At 37.0% G+C, this 19,144-nt stretch overlaps 1 protein-coding gene across 9 annotated transcripts in view; it reads right to left on the reverse strand.

Annotated features, from left to right (window-relative positions):
* Positions 1-19,144, reverse strand: part of FNDC3A (fibronectin type III domain containing 3A) — a 123,226-nt gene that overhangs the window by 78,157 nt on the left and 25,925 nt on the right. For 8 of the 9 annotated variants that reach the window (XM_063334337.1, XM_063334347.1, XM_063334359.1 and 5 more), the window contains one exon: positions 3,652-3,727. In XM_063334337.1, coding sequence (XP_063190407.1) covers positions 3,652-3,727 — 76 coding nt within the window. Of the gene's footprint in view, positions 1-3,651; positions 3,728-13,311; positions 13,422-19,144 lie in introns of those variants that run through there. The other variant, XM_063334379.1, reaches the window with a different exon arrangement.

A 19,144-nucleotide genomic window follows, 5' to 3' on the forward strand; every position in this document is an offset into this window, starting at 1 on the left:
GCTTCTCCATTAATTGGTGCTTTAAGTTTTCATTACTTCATTGATTCAAGGATAGCTCTAAAATAATGATTTTGTTCATGCCTCTCCTTTCTCCTGAGGAGACACTGACTCTCCTTGTTTTCAGGTTGAGAAGTTTTACCTTATGTAAAGAGTATCCAAAGTAAGGATAGTTCTCTTTACAAATAAAATAACAATGACAAGAGCAGCAGAAGGATTGATGGAGCATCTCAACAGACAAGGATATGATACAAGAAAATACAATTAACATTATGGTTAGATTTATAAACATTCCACATTGACATCAGCAGACAGTGCAATCTCAAAGTGAATTGACCAGCAATAAAGCAGAAGAGAGATCTAGAATCATCCATAGAACAGTTACTTACCAAATCACCCAAACTATGGTATCTGTACTTCTATTGGGGACCCATCCAGAAGCAGCTCGCTACCTCTCAGCTTCCATTCTTTCATTTTACTATTATGTTTATATAATTTCGATTTAAACATATGCCCATGCAACTTGCCTTGCAAGAACCTGAATTTACAGTTTATCATTTTCATCTCTGGTCAATGTGTAACATTCCAAATTCTTATTATCCTTCGTAATCTCAAATTATTTCTCTTTTTCCTTGGACATCTTTTGGTAAGACTTTACTCCAAAGAGACAACATATTTATTACTCACCATTTTGCCAAGTATAAATTAGAATACAGACTTAGAAAAATAGTACTTGAAAATTTTATGTTGCTTAAAAAGAAAGTGTACTTTGTTTAACATCGAATTGAAATCCTTATTACTTATAGAATACTGAACATACTAGAAAATATGAAGTAAATGAAGTTCTCAGAATCAGTTCATTCTTGAAAGCAAACATCAGAAATAAAGAGGTATTTATTTGGTGGTCACTTACCGTTCTATTAACAAATAAGTAAGTGTTGTGAATTATACATGTAAGCTTTACAAGCCATATTTTGGAAGGATAAGGGAATGCCTGTAATAAAGTACTAAGTGCATTTAATGAATAATCTTTGCTTGTACTAATGTTTTTCCTCCAGGTGAATTCTGAATGTGATACAAGACAAAAATGTATTAATTGCAATATGCAATAAGTTTGTTCTACATAATTACAATTTTTCTGTGGTCAATACATGCTGTGGTTTTGCAAAGTAGTATACAGATACACATTTTTAGTGTGTATAATACTACCTCTTTTTTACATAGTATATCACAGAAAAAGATAAATATGCATTCTTCACAGAGACTTTTAAGTCAGTCAGAAAACAGTATAAAGATAGGTAAATATTTGTAAGGAAAAAAAAAAGTATTAAGAAACATTATAACAACTAAATTAACTTCGCACTGATTGCATCTCCACTGAATTTCAGCCATCTTTGCTTTCTTTATGCCTTTTTTAAAATAAGCATCTCTGCACGTCTGTAAGATTTCCTCCAAACCATACTCATTATGTATTTCCGCATCTTTAACTTTGATTTGACCTAATGACTGAGTGCATTCAGCGAAGAAAAGAAAAGGGAACTGATGCGAGCTTTCTCTCTTTAGAGCCATGCAATAGCCTCCTGTGGCTGTAACCCATTTTGTGGGCTGGTCATCCATTTTGTAGCCAAGTCAAGGGCAAACTCCGTTTGAGAAGTTGTAGCAAAGCAAAAAGGACCATCAATAACAAATTACTTTCTACAGTGTACACCATCTGAAATTGTTCACTTTATACAATTCTATACACAGAAAACAGGAAAGGAGACATTCCTCACTAGCTGCGATACATACAATGAAAAAGGTACAGCATCAATTACTAAGGGAATTTCTTCTGTAAGCCAGACAGATCCAACAGGCCAAAAGGCAGAGAGATGCATTGGCATAGCACTTGCATAACACAGAAATGTCTCAGGAGTGGCAAGAACAGACCAGAAAAGCAGCATTCATAAGATCATGTGCAACTCAGATTCTGTTCTAAGATCAGTGAATGTACAGACACAAGAAAATCTCTCTGCCCTCTGTTTTACTACGAACTATAAGCCATATTTCCACGTCCCAGAAGGGAGAAGGACAAGGAGAACGTCCCTATGACAGGAGGTTTGCAAAAGCTGCGGAACTGATTTGGGATGTAGGTTCCTAGATTGCCAGTGCCACTTTTCAGGAAAGCTGTAGAGACCGTACCTGAGCTTAGACTTGGTGAGACCCAGGAATAATTGTCTAATAACTGCTCACACTCACTTTCATATTTAAAGCATGAAGAAATCAGCAGCTGAATCAAATCACAATAGTGAGCTGCCTACTTGGAATGCAAGAGGGACCAGGCAAGGATAAAAGCTGTACCATGAAAGGTTAGGACCATATCTATAAAGATATGATCTCAATATTTTTCAGTTCATCACACACACTTCCTGCCTTCGGGATGATCATGCAATGATCATTCAATTCATTCCCCCCCAACTAAGCCCATCTGATAAATAAAAATTAAAACCAAAAATACATGCCACTCTCCTCAGTATTTTGTGCAACAGAAGAAAAATACATCTTATCTGTTGTGCAACTTAAATTGCAAGACAAAAATCACTATGTTCCCTCAGATACCGCCAAGTAATTATTATACATCTATGTTTCCAATAAGCCCTACAGAACTGTGAGCTGCAACACAGATCCATTTGTAGCTCAGAGGAAGCAACAATACTATGCAACCAGCACAAAGTTTTGAAAAATGGTGCTGATGGACACAAACTTTAATGATTGCCAATATAAACTTAATTACAATACAAGGCCTCCTTTTAATCAGTTATTTTGCTGCCAAAGGACCTGCCCATGACACTGGAAACCAGACCTTTCATCTGTTCTCCGACTGGAGAGAGGGGGAAAAGGAGCTGGAAAATACTTACTCCAACTTCCCAGAACAGCGTCTGTTGAAGCTGAGCCAACATCCAGAAAAAAAAAGAAGGTAGGATTCATTGGCCCAACAGATAACAAGCACAGAAGTGATCCCATAGCTGAATCCGTAGATAGACTTATAACACAGTATTCTAAACAGCAGCACTATCTGACCGCTCATTTCTTGCGGCTGCAGACGGGCTTAACTGGTGGCTGTTTTCATTCAGAACAGAAAACAACATCCAAAATGACTATTTATTGCAGGCAGGGATACTACACTTAGATAAAGCATTTGTATTTTGAAGCTACACTTGCTAGAACTCGGAAAGGACACAATTTGGCCCCTAGAGATAATGAAAAACTAGTAGTGGGATAACAGACAGCTACTGTTGAGACGGGAAAACAATGACACGTGACAGCAAAGAATAAAATACTCAAACCAAATTAACAACTGTAGCTTTTAGTTTGAGGTCTGTATAATAAATGAGGTTAGTCAAAAGTTGCTACAACAGCACTTCCCTGTTTGCTTTGCAAACTGAAAATATTTCCCCCCTTCTCCTCCCCAAGAAGTTTAATTTTATCTAATGTAAGAAAAAGTACTCTATAGCAGTGAAACCTAAATCCAACGATTGTTTGCACCAAATCTTTTTGGTCTTTAAACTGCTCTTGTATTTAAAATAATTTCTGTCAATCTTTTACTTTCAACACCACAAATGGCCTTTTATCCTGATGCAGACTCAGGAAATATTAAAATAAATTTATCAGCTTTACCTGTAATGCACTGAAACTGTCCATCTTCTCTTCTTATTGTAAATGCTTCCCCTGGATTAACTTGCACAAGAATAACCTTAAAAATAAAAGAGTGTTTACAACCATTACACAGGTATACGTTATAGAAGTCTGGTACGTGCAAAAAAAAAAAAAAAGTAAGCTTTACTGGGAAAAAACCAACTTTTTTTCCTCATTGGTAAATACATTATTTTTCACTTCACACTACTTGCTGCCTTCATTCCACAAAAAAAAAAAAAAAAAAAGCAATAAGAGCAAGAACAAGTACAGATATTTTTAAACAAACATTTTTCAAAGAACCAAGAGAATACCAACTCAGTAAAACAGTACCTGTACAAATTTTATTTTCTTGACTGCTTAGCATATTAAAAAGCTGTATGTACAGCTTAAATTATTTCAACAAATTACCTTAACTTCAACATTAATCAAACCATTACATAAAGTTTTCAGAAGGAAGCCTAGAATTCTCAGTGTTTGCATTTTCATCATAACTGCTTGGCAAACAGTTTTCAACATAAGGGAAATATTGTGTCATTTCCTTCTTCACATGATCCGAGCATGTTTGTACATTCATTAATGATAAAACATTATTAGAAGTCATGACAAAGTAGGTGGACCAGATGCACAGCATGAAACAAGATGTATAGTTTAATTTGTGGGAAGATGTTTATCCTAATTTTGTAAACCCAACCAATGCAAAATTGATAGCAAGGAACAGTTACGAGCCAAAATAAACAGAGGAAGTCTGACATGTACCAAAGCTGAAGCCCGCTACCATTTTAGACTTCTGTGTTTTCATTTGAAACCTGCCTTTCTGTGAGAGAACAAGTTTGTAACCACGAAGAACAGAACTAAAATTATGAACAAAGGTTAAAAAAAAAACAGAAAAGCAGGTGCATTTCATAATTTCCTTTCTGGACACATCTTTCTTCCATCTCACTTGTACACGTCTAAATAGAGTGTATGTCCTCCTCCTGGTGTGAATCAGACCCAGACAGGTCTTTATATACATAACTCTTCAATATTATGGCCAAAAATTTACTGTGTTAAATTGCTAAAAGAAAATAAAATTGGTCTTGTTTACAAAAAAAGAAAAAAAGAAACTTTAGTGTTACTCATTTTAGGAATACCAAAGAGAAAGGAAAGGGTGAGGAAAAGGCAAAAATCATACAAATTCCCCCCCCATCTGGTAAAGCAACTTTACAAATTAATGAAAAGATGGCCAGTTCTACCCTAACATAGCTGCAACTTCGATGAGATTTGATGGATATTTGATGGATATTTTCAAACTTGGGCCATGTGATTCAATACTGACTTAGCTCAGTTTTGAGCATGCATTTAAAAAAAATACTACTTTAAGATGCTCCATGTGGTACAGTGCTGTTACTGGAGAAAGATGTCTCCAGAAGCTTTAGGCTCTTTGAGAAAAAAATACAATGAATTATAATCACTATTTACAGTTTATCATGCTAATAATTTTTCCCAGATCTTCTAAAGTGTGTCTGAATATAAAATTCAGTAAGAGTGGGCATTCATAATATAACCTAAACTCAGAAACAACAGGATTTTAGACATGAACTTCAAATGAGACTTACAGGTCTTCAGAAAACACTGTATTGCCAGAGTTTATTATTAAGCGTTTGAAGGTAACATTTTAACAACTGGCTATCACCTTCAGAACATGACAAAGGAGAGAAATAGGAAAAAGAAACTGTAAGAACTCATCCACTCAGGCTCCCCAAGCAGGCATAACTTTTTGAAGACATATTTAATTGATTTACTTTCTCCTCTCTGCTACAACTGAAAGTTTTCGCTTGAAATTTAGACTGGAATGAAAGTACATAAAAGCTTTGGAGTACATGAGAATGTCTTTCCATCTCTTACGCGTGGGTTGGATAACCATATTTGCACAAGTCTTTGGGCTGATTTAGTATGCCCTAACTCCTGGGAGGAGCCATTCTGGCTGCTCTTGACATGTCAATCTGTACAATTTTCAGCTCAATATTCTCGGTCTCCACCATATAAACTATGAGACGCAGAAAAGCTGCAAAGCCCTCAAGTTTTAGGGTAATGGTTGGTATGATTTCCTTGATTCCTACTTTTAAAGTAACAGGGAGTGGGGCGTGACTGGTATTCCTGTGTCGTTCCCATTTTTTCCTGTGTCAGTGCCTGATGTTGGTAACCTGGGTAATAACGTTACCTTGGGAACCTGAGGGTTTTCCTCCTCCAGACCTCTGCTGCAGAACATTGAAAGTGGAGGCTCCAGCTGGCAGAGTGGATCTGAGCATGGCAATACACAAGCTGGCCCAACTGCAACAAGTGGGCCCTATGCCTCCTGATTTTCTTTTGTAGCGGTTTCTCCTGTGTGAGCATCTTTGTTGTTGGCCGCTAGTCTAAGAAGGTGAAAGGCTCCGCACGCCAGCCATGGTGTAACAGAGTGAGATGGGGCATTGCTCAGCAGTGGAGCTGTGCCACGAAGCAACAGGTCTCTTGATGGAGTCCAGCATCACACTGACACTCAGGATGTCATTAGATTTTCACATCTCTGAGGACATCTGACTTCCACTCAAAAGGGTGGGGAGACTCACCGACTTAATGCAATTTAATTACATACTCAATTCCCAGGAAGAAATACAGCCGTTTTGTCTACTTGATGCCTGACTGTACATTTATTTCACCAGCTCCCACCTTCAGCCTTGCTGTTATATTGTGCATTCACATTTGTATTTTACAACTGTTCCAAGATAGGCTGTATTTGGTGCTAAGCGTGCCAAAAGAGAGTCCGAATCAGGACTGAAGTAATTTCAGAAGTTTCAAAAACTGCTGGCTTTCAGAAGCCTTTGTGTTGGGATAACGTGTGTCAATGTGACCAGCACGGTTTGCTGGACCTGCCTTATTACTGCTGAACCCCAATGGAGTAATCACTGCTTTAAAAAGGACATTTTTGACACTCACCACTTCAGTAGATGCAATTTGAAATAACAAAAATTAAAGCTATGCACACAGAGAGACACTGACACTTTTCTGGTCAGAAGAGATATTACCAAAGACACACCATCACTCACAGGGATTCCCTCTTGTCCAATAAAAGTCTGCTGCACATAATCAAAGCCACAAGAAAACATCTCTAAAGGAAAAGGTAACATGGATCTTTCACAACATCACATGTTAGGCAAATAAAATCTAAAGGTTGCTTAGTATTTATAGTTCTTTCATGTCATTCCAGGTGGCCTTCTACAGGCTTGCACATCTCATTGTCCAACATGCTACTTCATGAACCCTGACATCAGTACTTATGAAAACCAAGGGCCTTGTCTTTTATACTGAATATTCTAGACCTCAATCTCCTTCCTCTTCTGGGCAAAACATTCATGTCGGCTGGAACTAAGTGAAAAGCTCTGGAAAAATCTGATGGTTTGGCCTCTCTTCCCATATCTCAGTCTTTTAGTGACAAATCCTGTTGCTTTCTCACAGCAGCTCAAGCTCTGCTACCCAAAGGCTAGCGTGCATTATTCTATCCTGATTTCCATTGCCTGCTCCTCTAAGATAATTATGATAATCTGAAAAAACTCATTTGTGATGTGTCAATCTCAGTGGGAGGCATGTTTAACAGAGCCACTTTTCAAATGCCATTTCTCTTTTTATATCAACAAAAGATTAATTAAGGACTTCACAAGCTTAACAAAAGAATGTGAACTTAAGACACTGAGGCCTTGATACAAGCTCAAGAATCCTACAAACGCTTTTAAAGCATGACCAATATAACAGAATGTAATAAAACTTAAAAGTGTAATTTCTCAATGCTAACAACTTTGACTTAACATATTTTTGTCTCAAGTTCAAAATATGTCACGGCATTGCTATTAAGAAATGGAAGTATTATTTGTGTCATTTTCACTGGAACTATAAATTGTTTCCTTTAAACAGTTATTTAACGATGATCTACATGACCTCAATACAGTTTCTGATGAAAAACAGTACAGAATCACTTTCCAGAGAATAGCATATAAGTTGACAATACAAGACTGCAGCTATACAATTATCCTAAAAATGGTTCTTGCATAAACAAAACAAAATTACCAGCCCATATGACTAAAGTTTGAAATACCAAAAACACAGTTGCCAGAGACTGTCAGTTTTAACAGTGAAATTTCATACTTTTCAATGGTACTTAATTTATTCTACAAAAGATATCTTAGAAGATAAACCCAGATCAAATGAACAACATACTAAGCTTTGTAATACTTTAATTAAATAGATGTGGATTAGAGAGGTTTCTTCTTAGCACAATATTAAAAGCAAAATCCACCCTAAAAACATAGAAAGGCATTGCAACAAAGAATAGTATTAATTAAACCCACATCTTAGCATGGAATCCTCGAGTTTTTCCCTGATTTTAAAACTTTTACTTCGCTGCCCATCCACCGTCACTTCAAGATACGTAGCCCGGATTGGCAAAGACCAGCTTCCTAACAACACTGAATCATGCTACATATTAGAAAGCTCAACAGGTTTTTCCTGAAATTGCTGTTTAAACTCGGGCAGCTGCTCAAGCCAAATAAAAACATAAGAAATGTCCTCATGGTCTGGGTCAGCAGGCCAGGTCAGGACTCCATCTAGCCCAGTACTTTGTCTCCAATATATCAATCAGAAATGCTATTTAGGGGAGAGCAAGTGAGCCAGGCTACTTTCTGCAGTCCATCTCTGTCATTGTCCACAAATTTGCCTACATTCTTTGCGTTCACATACACTTTGAATTGCCTCCACAACCTCCTACGGCAGCAAGTTCCTGCAATTCACCTTTTAGCCATTTAAAAACCACCTCCTACTAGTTAAGTGTCCCATAGTTCCTGTGCTACGGGATTTGATGAACAACAGTTCCGAGTAAATTTCATGCACCTCCTTCATTATTTTTTAAGCCTGAGCAATCTCCCCCTCTGAGGAGTCCTAATACTTCTGATCTCTCCTAGGAGAACTGCTTCATCCCCTTGGCCACATCAGTGGTACCTAAAACCATATCTGTATTAGCAAAGCAAGCAGTGCTCAGGAACATCACCCGGGATGTTATAGTACTCCTGAGCACAACATGGGCCAGTGTCAACGAGCAGTCTTCTCCCAGACAATACTGGAAACTGTTCCAGAGACCACTCTTAACAGACAGCCTGCACACAGACACTCTTTCTGGAGGAACAGGTAACTTACTCGAGCAGACTTGTTCCACATGACACTTAGCCTCAGTCTCTAGGAACATGCTTGTGCACACTTAAATTACTAACATATAAACGCTGCCCAACAGTAGCCTCAAGAAGCATTACTATGTTTTGCCTTTTCAATGGCCAGTTAAGGGGTAGCCTCTTAATTAGCTTTGAGAATCTATTCTTCACCTGAATCATAATTTGAGCTGGTCTTATATGATAAATACACTCTTAAAATACAACAATTCTATATAAAACTATTTTATAATATTTCTCTCCCTGAAGAATTCCAAATTAAAATATAACTTTATTGTAGCTGAAGTAGTATGAGCACATCCTACAGAGACATGCAACATTGACCTGGACATACTACTATCAATAGATATAATAACTTCACAATAATTTGATCTGAAGATCTCGTATATGATTTAGCTTTAATACATCAGTGTGAGTAGGATGAGAAAGTATTCTGATTTTGCATCTAAAGAATCAAAGGCAGTATGAACGTTCAAAGAGGAAAACGCTCAATGTTTCTTATTTCTATTCAGTAAACTCTTAACTATCTGCGAGAGAAACTACAGGATGTTTCTGCAGACTCAACCAGGAAAGGAGCTGAATGTTTTTTCAAGTCTTACAGCTTATTTCTAACACTGAAGAAATGAAATTTATTTAAAATGGATGGAGTCAGAAAAAAAATTATAAGACTAAGAACACAAACAACAGAGGGTAGAAGGGAAATCTGTGCAAGACAGAACTGTAGCCACCTTGAGTGAGAGGACTGCTTAAAAAAAGGGCAAACTTAAGGCCAAATATTAACACTCATCTCCAGAAAGGTCTAGAAGTAACTTTTATCAGCACAAAGCAGAGGCTGCAGAAGCCAAAATAAGATTCTTAGAGGTACTTTGCCCCACCAAAAATGGTGACAGCAATATCTTTTAAAGGCAGAATGGCAATGATAAAAACGCAGCTGATTTATATTTTACTAATCCTTGTCTTTATGGATACAGAATACTTTTCTTAAGTAGTCCAACATTTTGCTTGTGCCAGACAAATACGCAGGTTAAGGTATTTCTCCATTGGAGCACTGTGAGGGACAGAATGGAATTTAAAACACAGAGCTAGCTCATCCTGCTTTGAATATGTTCTTTTGCACATTAAGGCAGGCCAAAAAGCCCATTAACTACACTGAAATAACAATTACCAACGACCCCTCCTCCTGTCACTATGATCCACACTTCTACAAGCATCTCTGCTTCCACTTCCATCCTACTAACAGAAGCGATGCATTAGCAGATTGCCAGGTTCCAAGATAATTTCAGCTAGCTGACAGGAAAGAAAGGCGGCATCAAACTTGTGGCATCACAAATGCGTATTCACATTACAACACGCAGGGAAAAGTTTTCCCCAAGCTCTCGGTCACACAAAAAAAATAATGATGAACTATAAATAGGCTTGCACAACTAATGGCTGTTCTCCATCAGGTGGTTCGTAAGCAAGATCAAAATAAAATCTATGGACATTATTGTGAAGTACCAATGCCAAAATTGGATTCATCATGATAAGGGCCCTAGATGGGGTGAAAGACTATCAGAGCAGGAAAACAAAAAAGCTTAGGACTAATTCACAAGCGTGCCACTTCACTGTTTTAAGGCAACACCTTTCCATAGCAGAAACTGTAAATACAATTAGAAGTTCCAAACTATTTCTGTCCCTATGAAGGGGAAAAAAGCCACTAAGTAAAACCTGAAATAGGTCAATGAGCTCTAAAAAACTAACTTAATAAAAAATGTCTCATAGCAAGTTTGACACATTTTTCTTCTTTTGCTCACCATTACTCATGTACAAAAGCAGCGCTCTGAGTAAAACTCAAAGGCTAAAGAATACGGCTTCCTCCCCAGCTACACGCATGTGGACAACACAGCCAGCCAAAATGCAGTGTCTCAAAAATATTTTGCCACTTCTATCAAATACACATATGCAGTGGATCTGTAAGGCAAGAGATTTTATTTGAAAAAATACATATGCAAATATCATTGCTAATATATCATATATACAGAGATAATATTTTTAATTTATTTTTTAGGTTCTAGAAGTTTAAATTTAGTCTGAAGTAAAAAACCCTCATCTAAACAACAAATTATTATGTCTAGACCTATACTAGATGATCTTTCACACAGGCACAAACCGAAACGAATCCAGAATTAAGACAGTTGCTAACCTTCTCCTCCACCCTTGTCCATAAAGGTATAAAGACCTACCTAATTTGGGGAAATTTTTCCAGATGAGATTTGAATAAGGTTTATGGAAGAGAGTTTAGTTTATTCTTCCCACATAAGGATGATCCAAGTATTATACATTGAAAGCTGCAGTTCAAATAAAACCTGTATTTCTAAAAGGACAAGACTGACTGAAATACAGTTTCTAACTCTTCTAAGCCAACACAAACAGCAAGAGATTCAATTCAGATACAGTAAAATTTTGTTTACTAGTTTGGTATTCACAGCCACATTTTCAAGTCTTTTGCAGCAGGTAACAAATTGCGTTGCCCAAAGAAATGGTTTTAGACCTAAAAGCTTCTCTGTCTGTAGAAAAAGTTGTTAGCTATTGAATACACACCATCATTTAAAAAAATTCCCTTTTCCTAATACCTATGGGTTTATTTCTAACCAGCAGAGTCTTAGCTGAAAGAATGACACTATCATTTCAGAGTTACTGGGATACCAGGGAAATATTTTTGTATTTGCATTGAAGAAAAATCTACTGACATCAGGGTCTCTTATGTCTCTCCAAAACATTTAGCTCTCAAACGCATCCTTCAGTAACAAGGACTATCAGCCTTCTGAAGGTGAAAAGAAAAAGGTTACATTTTTTTTAATCCTGACTGAGGCTAAAGAAACCAAAACACATTAAATACTTTGTGTCATGCGTGAAGTTGCGGGATAAACCCAGGTGAGAACTGTCACTCTGCTCTCTCCACAGGCTCGCACTGCCTACTGCCACCAAGGCAAGAAAACCAAAGGAACCGGATTGAATTTCAGTGTAAAGGGATTTTTGGAATCCTTCCCTCTCACCAGCCACCCCCCAACTCCCACCAAAGGGCAATGGAACTGAATGAGTTACTTGGTATCTTCCTCTAAAAGTAGTCAGTTACGCTTCGTGAATTTACATATTTTTCCAGAATGAGTGAAATCTGGGACAAATTTCCAACCAAGATAAAAGCCTCTAAATATATGTAGCAAGAATATAACTGATCTACCACTAAATACATCATAACAAAACAAAACAAAGCAATCTTTTAGCAGCAAAGTCAATTCATAGTCTGGTATACACATTAAAATAACAAAAAAATGTGGGGAATTAAGAAAGCAAGAAGAAAGTGGGGGGGAAAAGCTAGGATACGTTACATTAATTTTATCCATTGCTAAAATCATATACAATATGAAGTAAGAGCATGTTATATTACAAATGTGGTTAAAACATACGAAATAACATAGTAAGAGATTGTTCTTGTACAACAAGAGAGTACAAATGGGAGCAAAACAGTACTACTGAAGAGCACAGTTCTGTTTTTCTGTCATTATGGAGTGGGTTTTGGGGATGTGTGTGTTTTTTGGGGTTGTAGGGTGTTTTGGTTTTTTCCTCCAAATGAACTTCCTAGAAAGCAAGAGGGTAAAGTGTTCCAAAACATTTCGCTGGACCTCTAAAACCATAATTTAAAGAGAATCAAATCACAATCCATTTCTACACTAGCAGAAACAATGTTCTTTTTTGAGATATTTTAATAGTAAAGAGACAAGACCTTCAGGATTGGTTTGTTCCTTTTTTTTTAAAATTTTGTTTCTTATTAATCTGAAAACATCTGTATTTAGCATTATATGGTTATAGGTGCTGAGTCAGTAGCAAATGATTGTCAGCAAAAATCACAAATAATGAAAGACTATGAAAGTCATATTTCTAGATGCTCTAGCAATATAATTAACATTTAAAAAAAAGACAGCAGTGGTTTGTCTAAAAATACTGCAACTGAAATTAGCTCAGCAGTACTGACGAGAAGTAATTTTAGTCAAAAAGGCAAAAATAAATTCATTTTTGAACATCTAACAATTTAGGAAAACACTGTAGCCAATGTTTTTGGTCATTCTGACTTCAAAAATTTTTAAAACACTCAACTAAAGCTGTTAAGGGGGGGTTACAGCCAAGCCTTTTGTAAGATGTACACTGTATCTTTAACCGTCTGTCTGCAACAAGATTAAAAAAGGGTGTATTTCTGGAAAAGGGTGAATATAATACAACACAACTTCCAGGCAGAGACACATTTATGCTCTGTCATTAGGGCATATATTCAGAACAATTACATTTTTCTCCACTAATAGCTCCAATCAAGATGTTAATTAGTGACATGCTTTATCTCGCAACCCATTTCAAAAGCCTTAGCACTTTGACTTACTGTTGCTCGCATCCTTTTATTTCTCTCATTCAACTGGTGCTACACAGTGACAAAGGATGAAGGAAGATTCAACAGGCACCACTCCAGCTGCTCCAATCTGTTCCATTCACTTAATACTGAGGTAATCTTCGGCGATGTGCTGAGCACTGCCTCCCCCTTCTTTTAACAGGGCACCTTAACCTAAACGCCACGCCGGAGCGTCTCCCTTTACCTTCCTCTATAGCTGTGCATCCACAAAGCATGTGGAGGCAGGATGTGAAAGGTAGGGATCAATTAACAATATAGTCAGCAATACCTACCTCAAGCCTTCCTTCCTATCAAATTAGCCAACGTACAGTGAGCTTCCTGCTGTACACGAATGTATCATGTCACCATAGCAACTAAATCAACAAATAGCTGCTGCAGCATCTGCTTCTGGATCATCTAACGTCAGTCAACAGAAGGTTCAGGTTTAAGAGAACAAAGCTTCCAAATATATGCCATTTTATAACTGCATTTTTAATTTAGCCTCCCGATTCCCAGATAGGATATACTAGCTCGGAACGAACCAACGTCTGACTTTATACTTGAATCTATGATGCAGCTCATGACTTCAGCTTGCAAATAAGCCAGAAAGGAGGGAGGAAGAAAAAAAACCACCAACATTTTCTAACAGAATAAAAAAAACCACAGTTAAGAAATAATCAACTGGATTCTGCTGCACTTTTTCCTAAGTATCGTGTTACTCTATACTCTGCATTTATTAGGTACATTTAGAGGCATGAAAAGAAAGAAGTGTGTTTCACAATTGTTCTTTATAATTTACATATATGTCTGCCCTAAATAACACCATAACCAGAAATACCTTTTATTAGACATTAATATTTAAGACATTTCAGATGCCTGACAACGATGGTTTCCCTCTATTAGTCTCCATGAAAGAGCTGAACTGAAAACATCCAGTATCTGTTTCTGGCAATCTCACATCTGTGGTCTTTAATCCCAATAACAGCAGGGGCCCACTGGCACACCCTCACCTGTGGGAAGAGGGCTACGTAGGGCAAAACATAGCTTCCCTCCCTTCTTGTGAGAAATTACTTCATATACCACATATGCATGATTCTGGTTTAAGTCCTAACCCAAGAAGACAAGATATATGAAACTGCTGTGTAACAGCTCGGTAGCTGGCATGGGACAACATGAGATTACTGATTAAATGTTGCCTGAGGCATAAAAAAAAAATAAATCAGAAATTACTTAGAAATTGGACAGTAATGTCTTCAAAGGTAATAAGCAAGTGTACATACACACTTTTACATAAAGGGCTCACACCTACAGCCTACTTATAACAAAAAGGTAGCTTTCTGCTATTTTAAGTTCAAGTCATATTCCTAACATTTGATCAGCGTGAAATTCTTTACGAAGTAAAAGCTTTCTAGGCTCAAGGCAGCAGTTATTCATATCCAGTATCATTTTACTATTGAAAACATTTATTTTTCAAAGTGGCTGTTTTTCCACCTATGTACAGTCTTTTGTTATAAGGAAAATCATTACATCTAGGCTGGCTCCAGAGTGTGCTCCAGTGAACAGGGAAGACTGGACACAGGCTCAAGAGGCTAACTCAGGCTTGCTGTGATTTGTGGGTTTGTCACCTCACCTATGCCAGATTTTCCCAGTTTGTAGGACTAGTACAACAGCGTTTGTATGTCCCTAAAAGCTACTGATCAAAGAACACTGCAAGACTTGAGTGTTGTTATTCATTAGCGGCACAGGAATTGCCAGATGGAATCACATCTGTGGTCCAGCTAAGGTGATGTCAGTTACAAATGCGGCACAAGTCGCTTTGCCATTGCCTGTGTGTTCAAAATCTGCTGTTCATATCATAATGATGCTAATGAAGCTACAAGCTACTCTTTTCCACAATCAAACCCACTAACAGTTAGAAAATGGATTAAATGGAAAAATGCAGAAGATCTAAATAACAGGTATTACGGACAGCATAAGATTATTAAATAGGAACAGCTGACACATCAGTAATAAAAGCTAAATTAAAACAGTGTCTTAAGCCTCTGGCAATTTAAAACAATTCAAGAATTTCATGGATGTGAAGAATGTTATTTCCAACTAACTCTTTCTTAAAGTCATCTTTCTTAAGATTTTTGTATCTCCGTCTTTCGGACTTCTAAAGGACTTCTTCCCTCCCCATTTATATTGGCTAGTAACCAGTAAAGAGATACCATTTCTATGGTATCTATAAGGATATTAGAATTAATGCTAGAATTTTCTTTTTTTTGCCTTAAGTTATCTTCTGGTTTTTAGTATGAATAATAGAAGAAAAACAGGCTTCTTGTCATTATTTTAAGTGTCCTATAGACATTGATCTTTGTCTAAGTAACACAATGCAACACTCAACACAAAGTTCTAAAATCTTCTATTTTCCCCCAAATTTATTTGAGCAAATTGCAATTTACAGGTTTCCTACAACTATACAATTCTCTACCCTAGCACCTGCTAATACTAACTGATAATCTAGAGGGATCTAACTGCTCCATATGTGGAGATTAACACTTTCCTAATGAAGAACAGAAAAGATCTGGGTAGTAAAGGCCATGAACAAAGCTTTGTTTTCAGGCATGAAAACCACACAGAATTAAGTAAATGTTACCTAATACGTTGCAGTTAACAATTTACACACTCAGGATTTTGAAAAGACAAACACAATCCAAACTATTTCATCTTAGACAAGTAGTAGCACCATGTCCTGAAGAAAGCAAGAAAGAACCCGTCTTTTCAGTGACATGCTCCTGAGGCCTATGTATATTTTCCGAAGAGAGAGCAAGCAACTCTGCGGCATTTTTCTAAAAGGCAGCTGACAGATAATAAAATCAGCAAACATTTCATCTTTAACCACTGCTACAAGATACTGCCAGCACCACTGAATGCAGTAAGACAACAGAACATCCCTAGAAGCAAGCTGGAAACAGGGAGGTTGGAAAGATGACTAGACTGTTCAGTGGCACTTTCACCGCTTTTTGTAGAAAGGCAGGTTGGAAAGATCTGAGAACCGGTGATTTTTTTTTTTTTAATTTTAGCAAATATATTGATTTTATTTATGAAAAGGTTTTTTAAAATTCTTACTGTACTCATGTTTCCCCCCCCTTCTCTTCTTGTAAAAGATGATCAGTAGAAAGCTGATCACCAGAGGGACAGGGAAAGGAAAAAAAAAAAGAAAAAAAAAGAAAGGATGGTTTGGAGCCTTGTTTTGTAAAAATAAAAGTTTTCTGAAAATAATCAGTAAAAGATAAGTGTTAAAATCTGCATCTAATGTCACTGATAAATGTTCAAGACTTATTAGCATCCACATACAACAGCATAAATCAGTGTATTTTCCGTTAGTGCGTCTGTCTCATTCTTTATTATTCAGAAATACTTACAATTTTGATCTATAAGTTTCTGCTTTGTCTCTTTTCTTTTGCATTCTCAATTCTCACAGCTTGGCTAAACAAAGTTTTACTTGTCTCATTTACAGCAAACCCAATCTGTTTCATTAGCATTGACACAGTCTGTGGTTAGCACAGAAAATTTGCTGCTTAAAATAATCCCACTATTACATCTTTATATCAGTAAAAGTATAAACATAAGAGTACCAGAAGTGTTTAAAAGAATTTGGATAATGCAACAGACAAACATTTGTGCTTCAAAGTTTTAAACTAATCCTGGTTTACAGGGAATTAGAAGGAAGCAGTGTTAGGGGCAGTCACTGAACTCTGGAAGTTTCTGAGGCATCTGGTCCTGGCCAGTGGTCAGACAAATCAAACTACAAATAAAAACTGGAAGACTTCAGTCAGATTACTCTCATCTCATGACGCCTTGTTGTTTGAAGTCCACAGGACTTCAGCGTTACAACACTAAGCAAAACCGGCTAAGACAGAGCTCGTACTGCAGAGCAAAGTGGTATCAAGGGCTAAGCTTTCAGCTACTACTTTGCAGGGGCTAGTCCCCTTAGTAAGCGCTTTCCTTCATCAGTTTGCGTATCTGCAACAGTCCAAAAAAAAAAAAAACCAACCCAAAAAACAAACAGGGAGTGAACTTTCCTTTAAGTTGTACCTAGATGCACTGAAAGACAGAAGACCGCCAATTTAATTTTGAAAAACTCGGTAATTTAACAAAGATTGTTTGAAGTGAAAATTACAATTAAAAAAAACCCAAATTCCCAGTTGCTTAAGATGCTACTAAATGTTGAGAGAATCAAAAAAACCTTATTTCTAAAAAATAAAAAAATAATCTGGAAGTGCTGTATAGTGCTACACGTGGCACTGTTCAAAGAAAGCCAGGCACTTTGAAGATTTTTTGATCTGATTCGTAACAGGTTTTTAGATATTGTATTTAAAATAAGTTAAACAAAAAATCTTCTCTTCCTGTATTTATCTTGCCTTCTTCACAACACTTGTGGAATCAAAACACCCTTGCAATTATTTCAACTGAGCATCAAAACTGAAGACTCTTTTCAGCTGTACTTCAACTGTATGTACTTTGCAATTCCCACGCTTTGGCTGTAAGCTGTACCAGCAGTTGCCATGTAAAATATTTTATGTTGAATAGGTATTATTTGGCATTTCCCTATGCAAAAAAAACCAAACCAAACACAAAAACCAAAAAAAACTCAAACTTGTGAAGACTGCCTACTTCCAGTCTCTAAATCTGTTCTGAAGATCTTAATGCTGAGAAGAGGGGAAGAATTAGTTTGCTGGTTAGAACACATCTGAAACAAGCTGAACAGCATTGACATTGTTAGAGAGTTTTGCTAGTATTTTCCTTCCTACCTAGTGATAAATAAAAAAAAAAAAAAAAAAAATCTTACAAACATTATGAAAGCTAGCCAAGATGAAGAAAGCGAGGTGGACGGTTAACAGATTTGCTAATGATTATGCAACTCAATGGCACTTTTCTTAGAAGAATTTCTTTGTCAGTAATATCTGGACATGTCTGTACCACGTCTGAAAGGGTGTGCGATGAGTTAGGCATTCACCAAGAAACAATACACAACATTATAAAGCGGTCATGATCAACCTTTGGCCTAACAGCTGAATAGAGAATTTTATATTTCCCAACATTGCTTCTGACAGCTCAGATTCCTGTTTGGGGATATAGCAAGTTAAAAGCCCATAATATTTAAGACTGATGGATGTGTCTTTAATATTTCTACCTTAAATAGAGCACAAAAGGAAGGGACAAAGAACTGTATTCTCTAGTTATTCAAAATAGCATTTCTCTAAAAGAAAAACCACATTAGAATTCTAGGAGTTTCAATAGCGCTTCTAAAGTAGTCTTTTTCCCCCCTGACAAAGTTCCCTATATGCCCAGCTTTGTGCAAATCTGGGTATTGCTATATATCAGAACGCTGTATGACAACACAAACCTGAGCTAGAAGAGAAAAGAAAGGCTACGTCCTCAATTTGATAGGGTTGGGAAGGCTCGTCAGTACTGGACCAAGGGCTTGGGGAGAGAAATCTCTACAACCCCAAGCCTTTCTCATGTATTTCTCACATATTTTCTCCTCTACTTCCAAAAAGAAAGTGAGAACAATTACAGCCAATGGCCCTTTTTGCTATGGTGTGTAAATCTGAGGCTATCTCTTCCCGGAGAATGTCATTCCATCTGCTCTATAAAGTGTATAATTCTGTAACATGCAGAGGGTTAGGTGGACTTTGCCCAGTGATAAAGAAACTTCTCCATCACCAGGGGACAAAAAACAGGCTTCAGCTAGCAGGGGATATACTTCTGATTATTTGTTTGCAAAGTGTGCAATTCTCACATATTTTAAGAGTGGAGTTTCTGTAGTTAATAATATAAC

This window comes from Chroicocephalus ridibundus, chromosome 1 (assembly GCF_963924245.1).
Source record: "Chroicocephalus ridibundus chromosome 1, bChrRid1.1, whole genome shotgun sequence".
Lineage (NCBI taxonomy): Eukaryota > Metazoa > Chordata > Aves > Charadriiformes > Laridae > Chroicocephalus > Chroicocephalus ridibundus.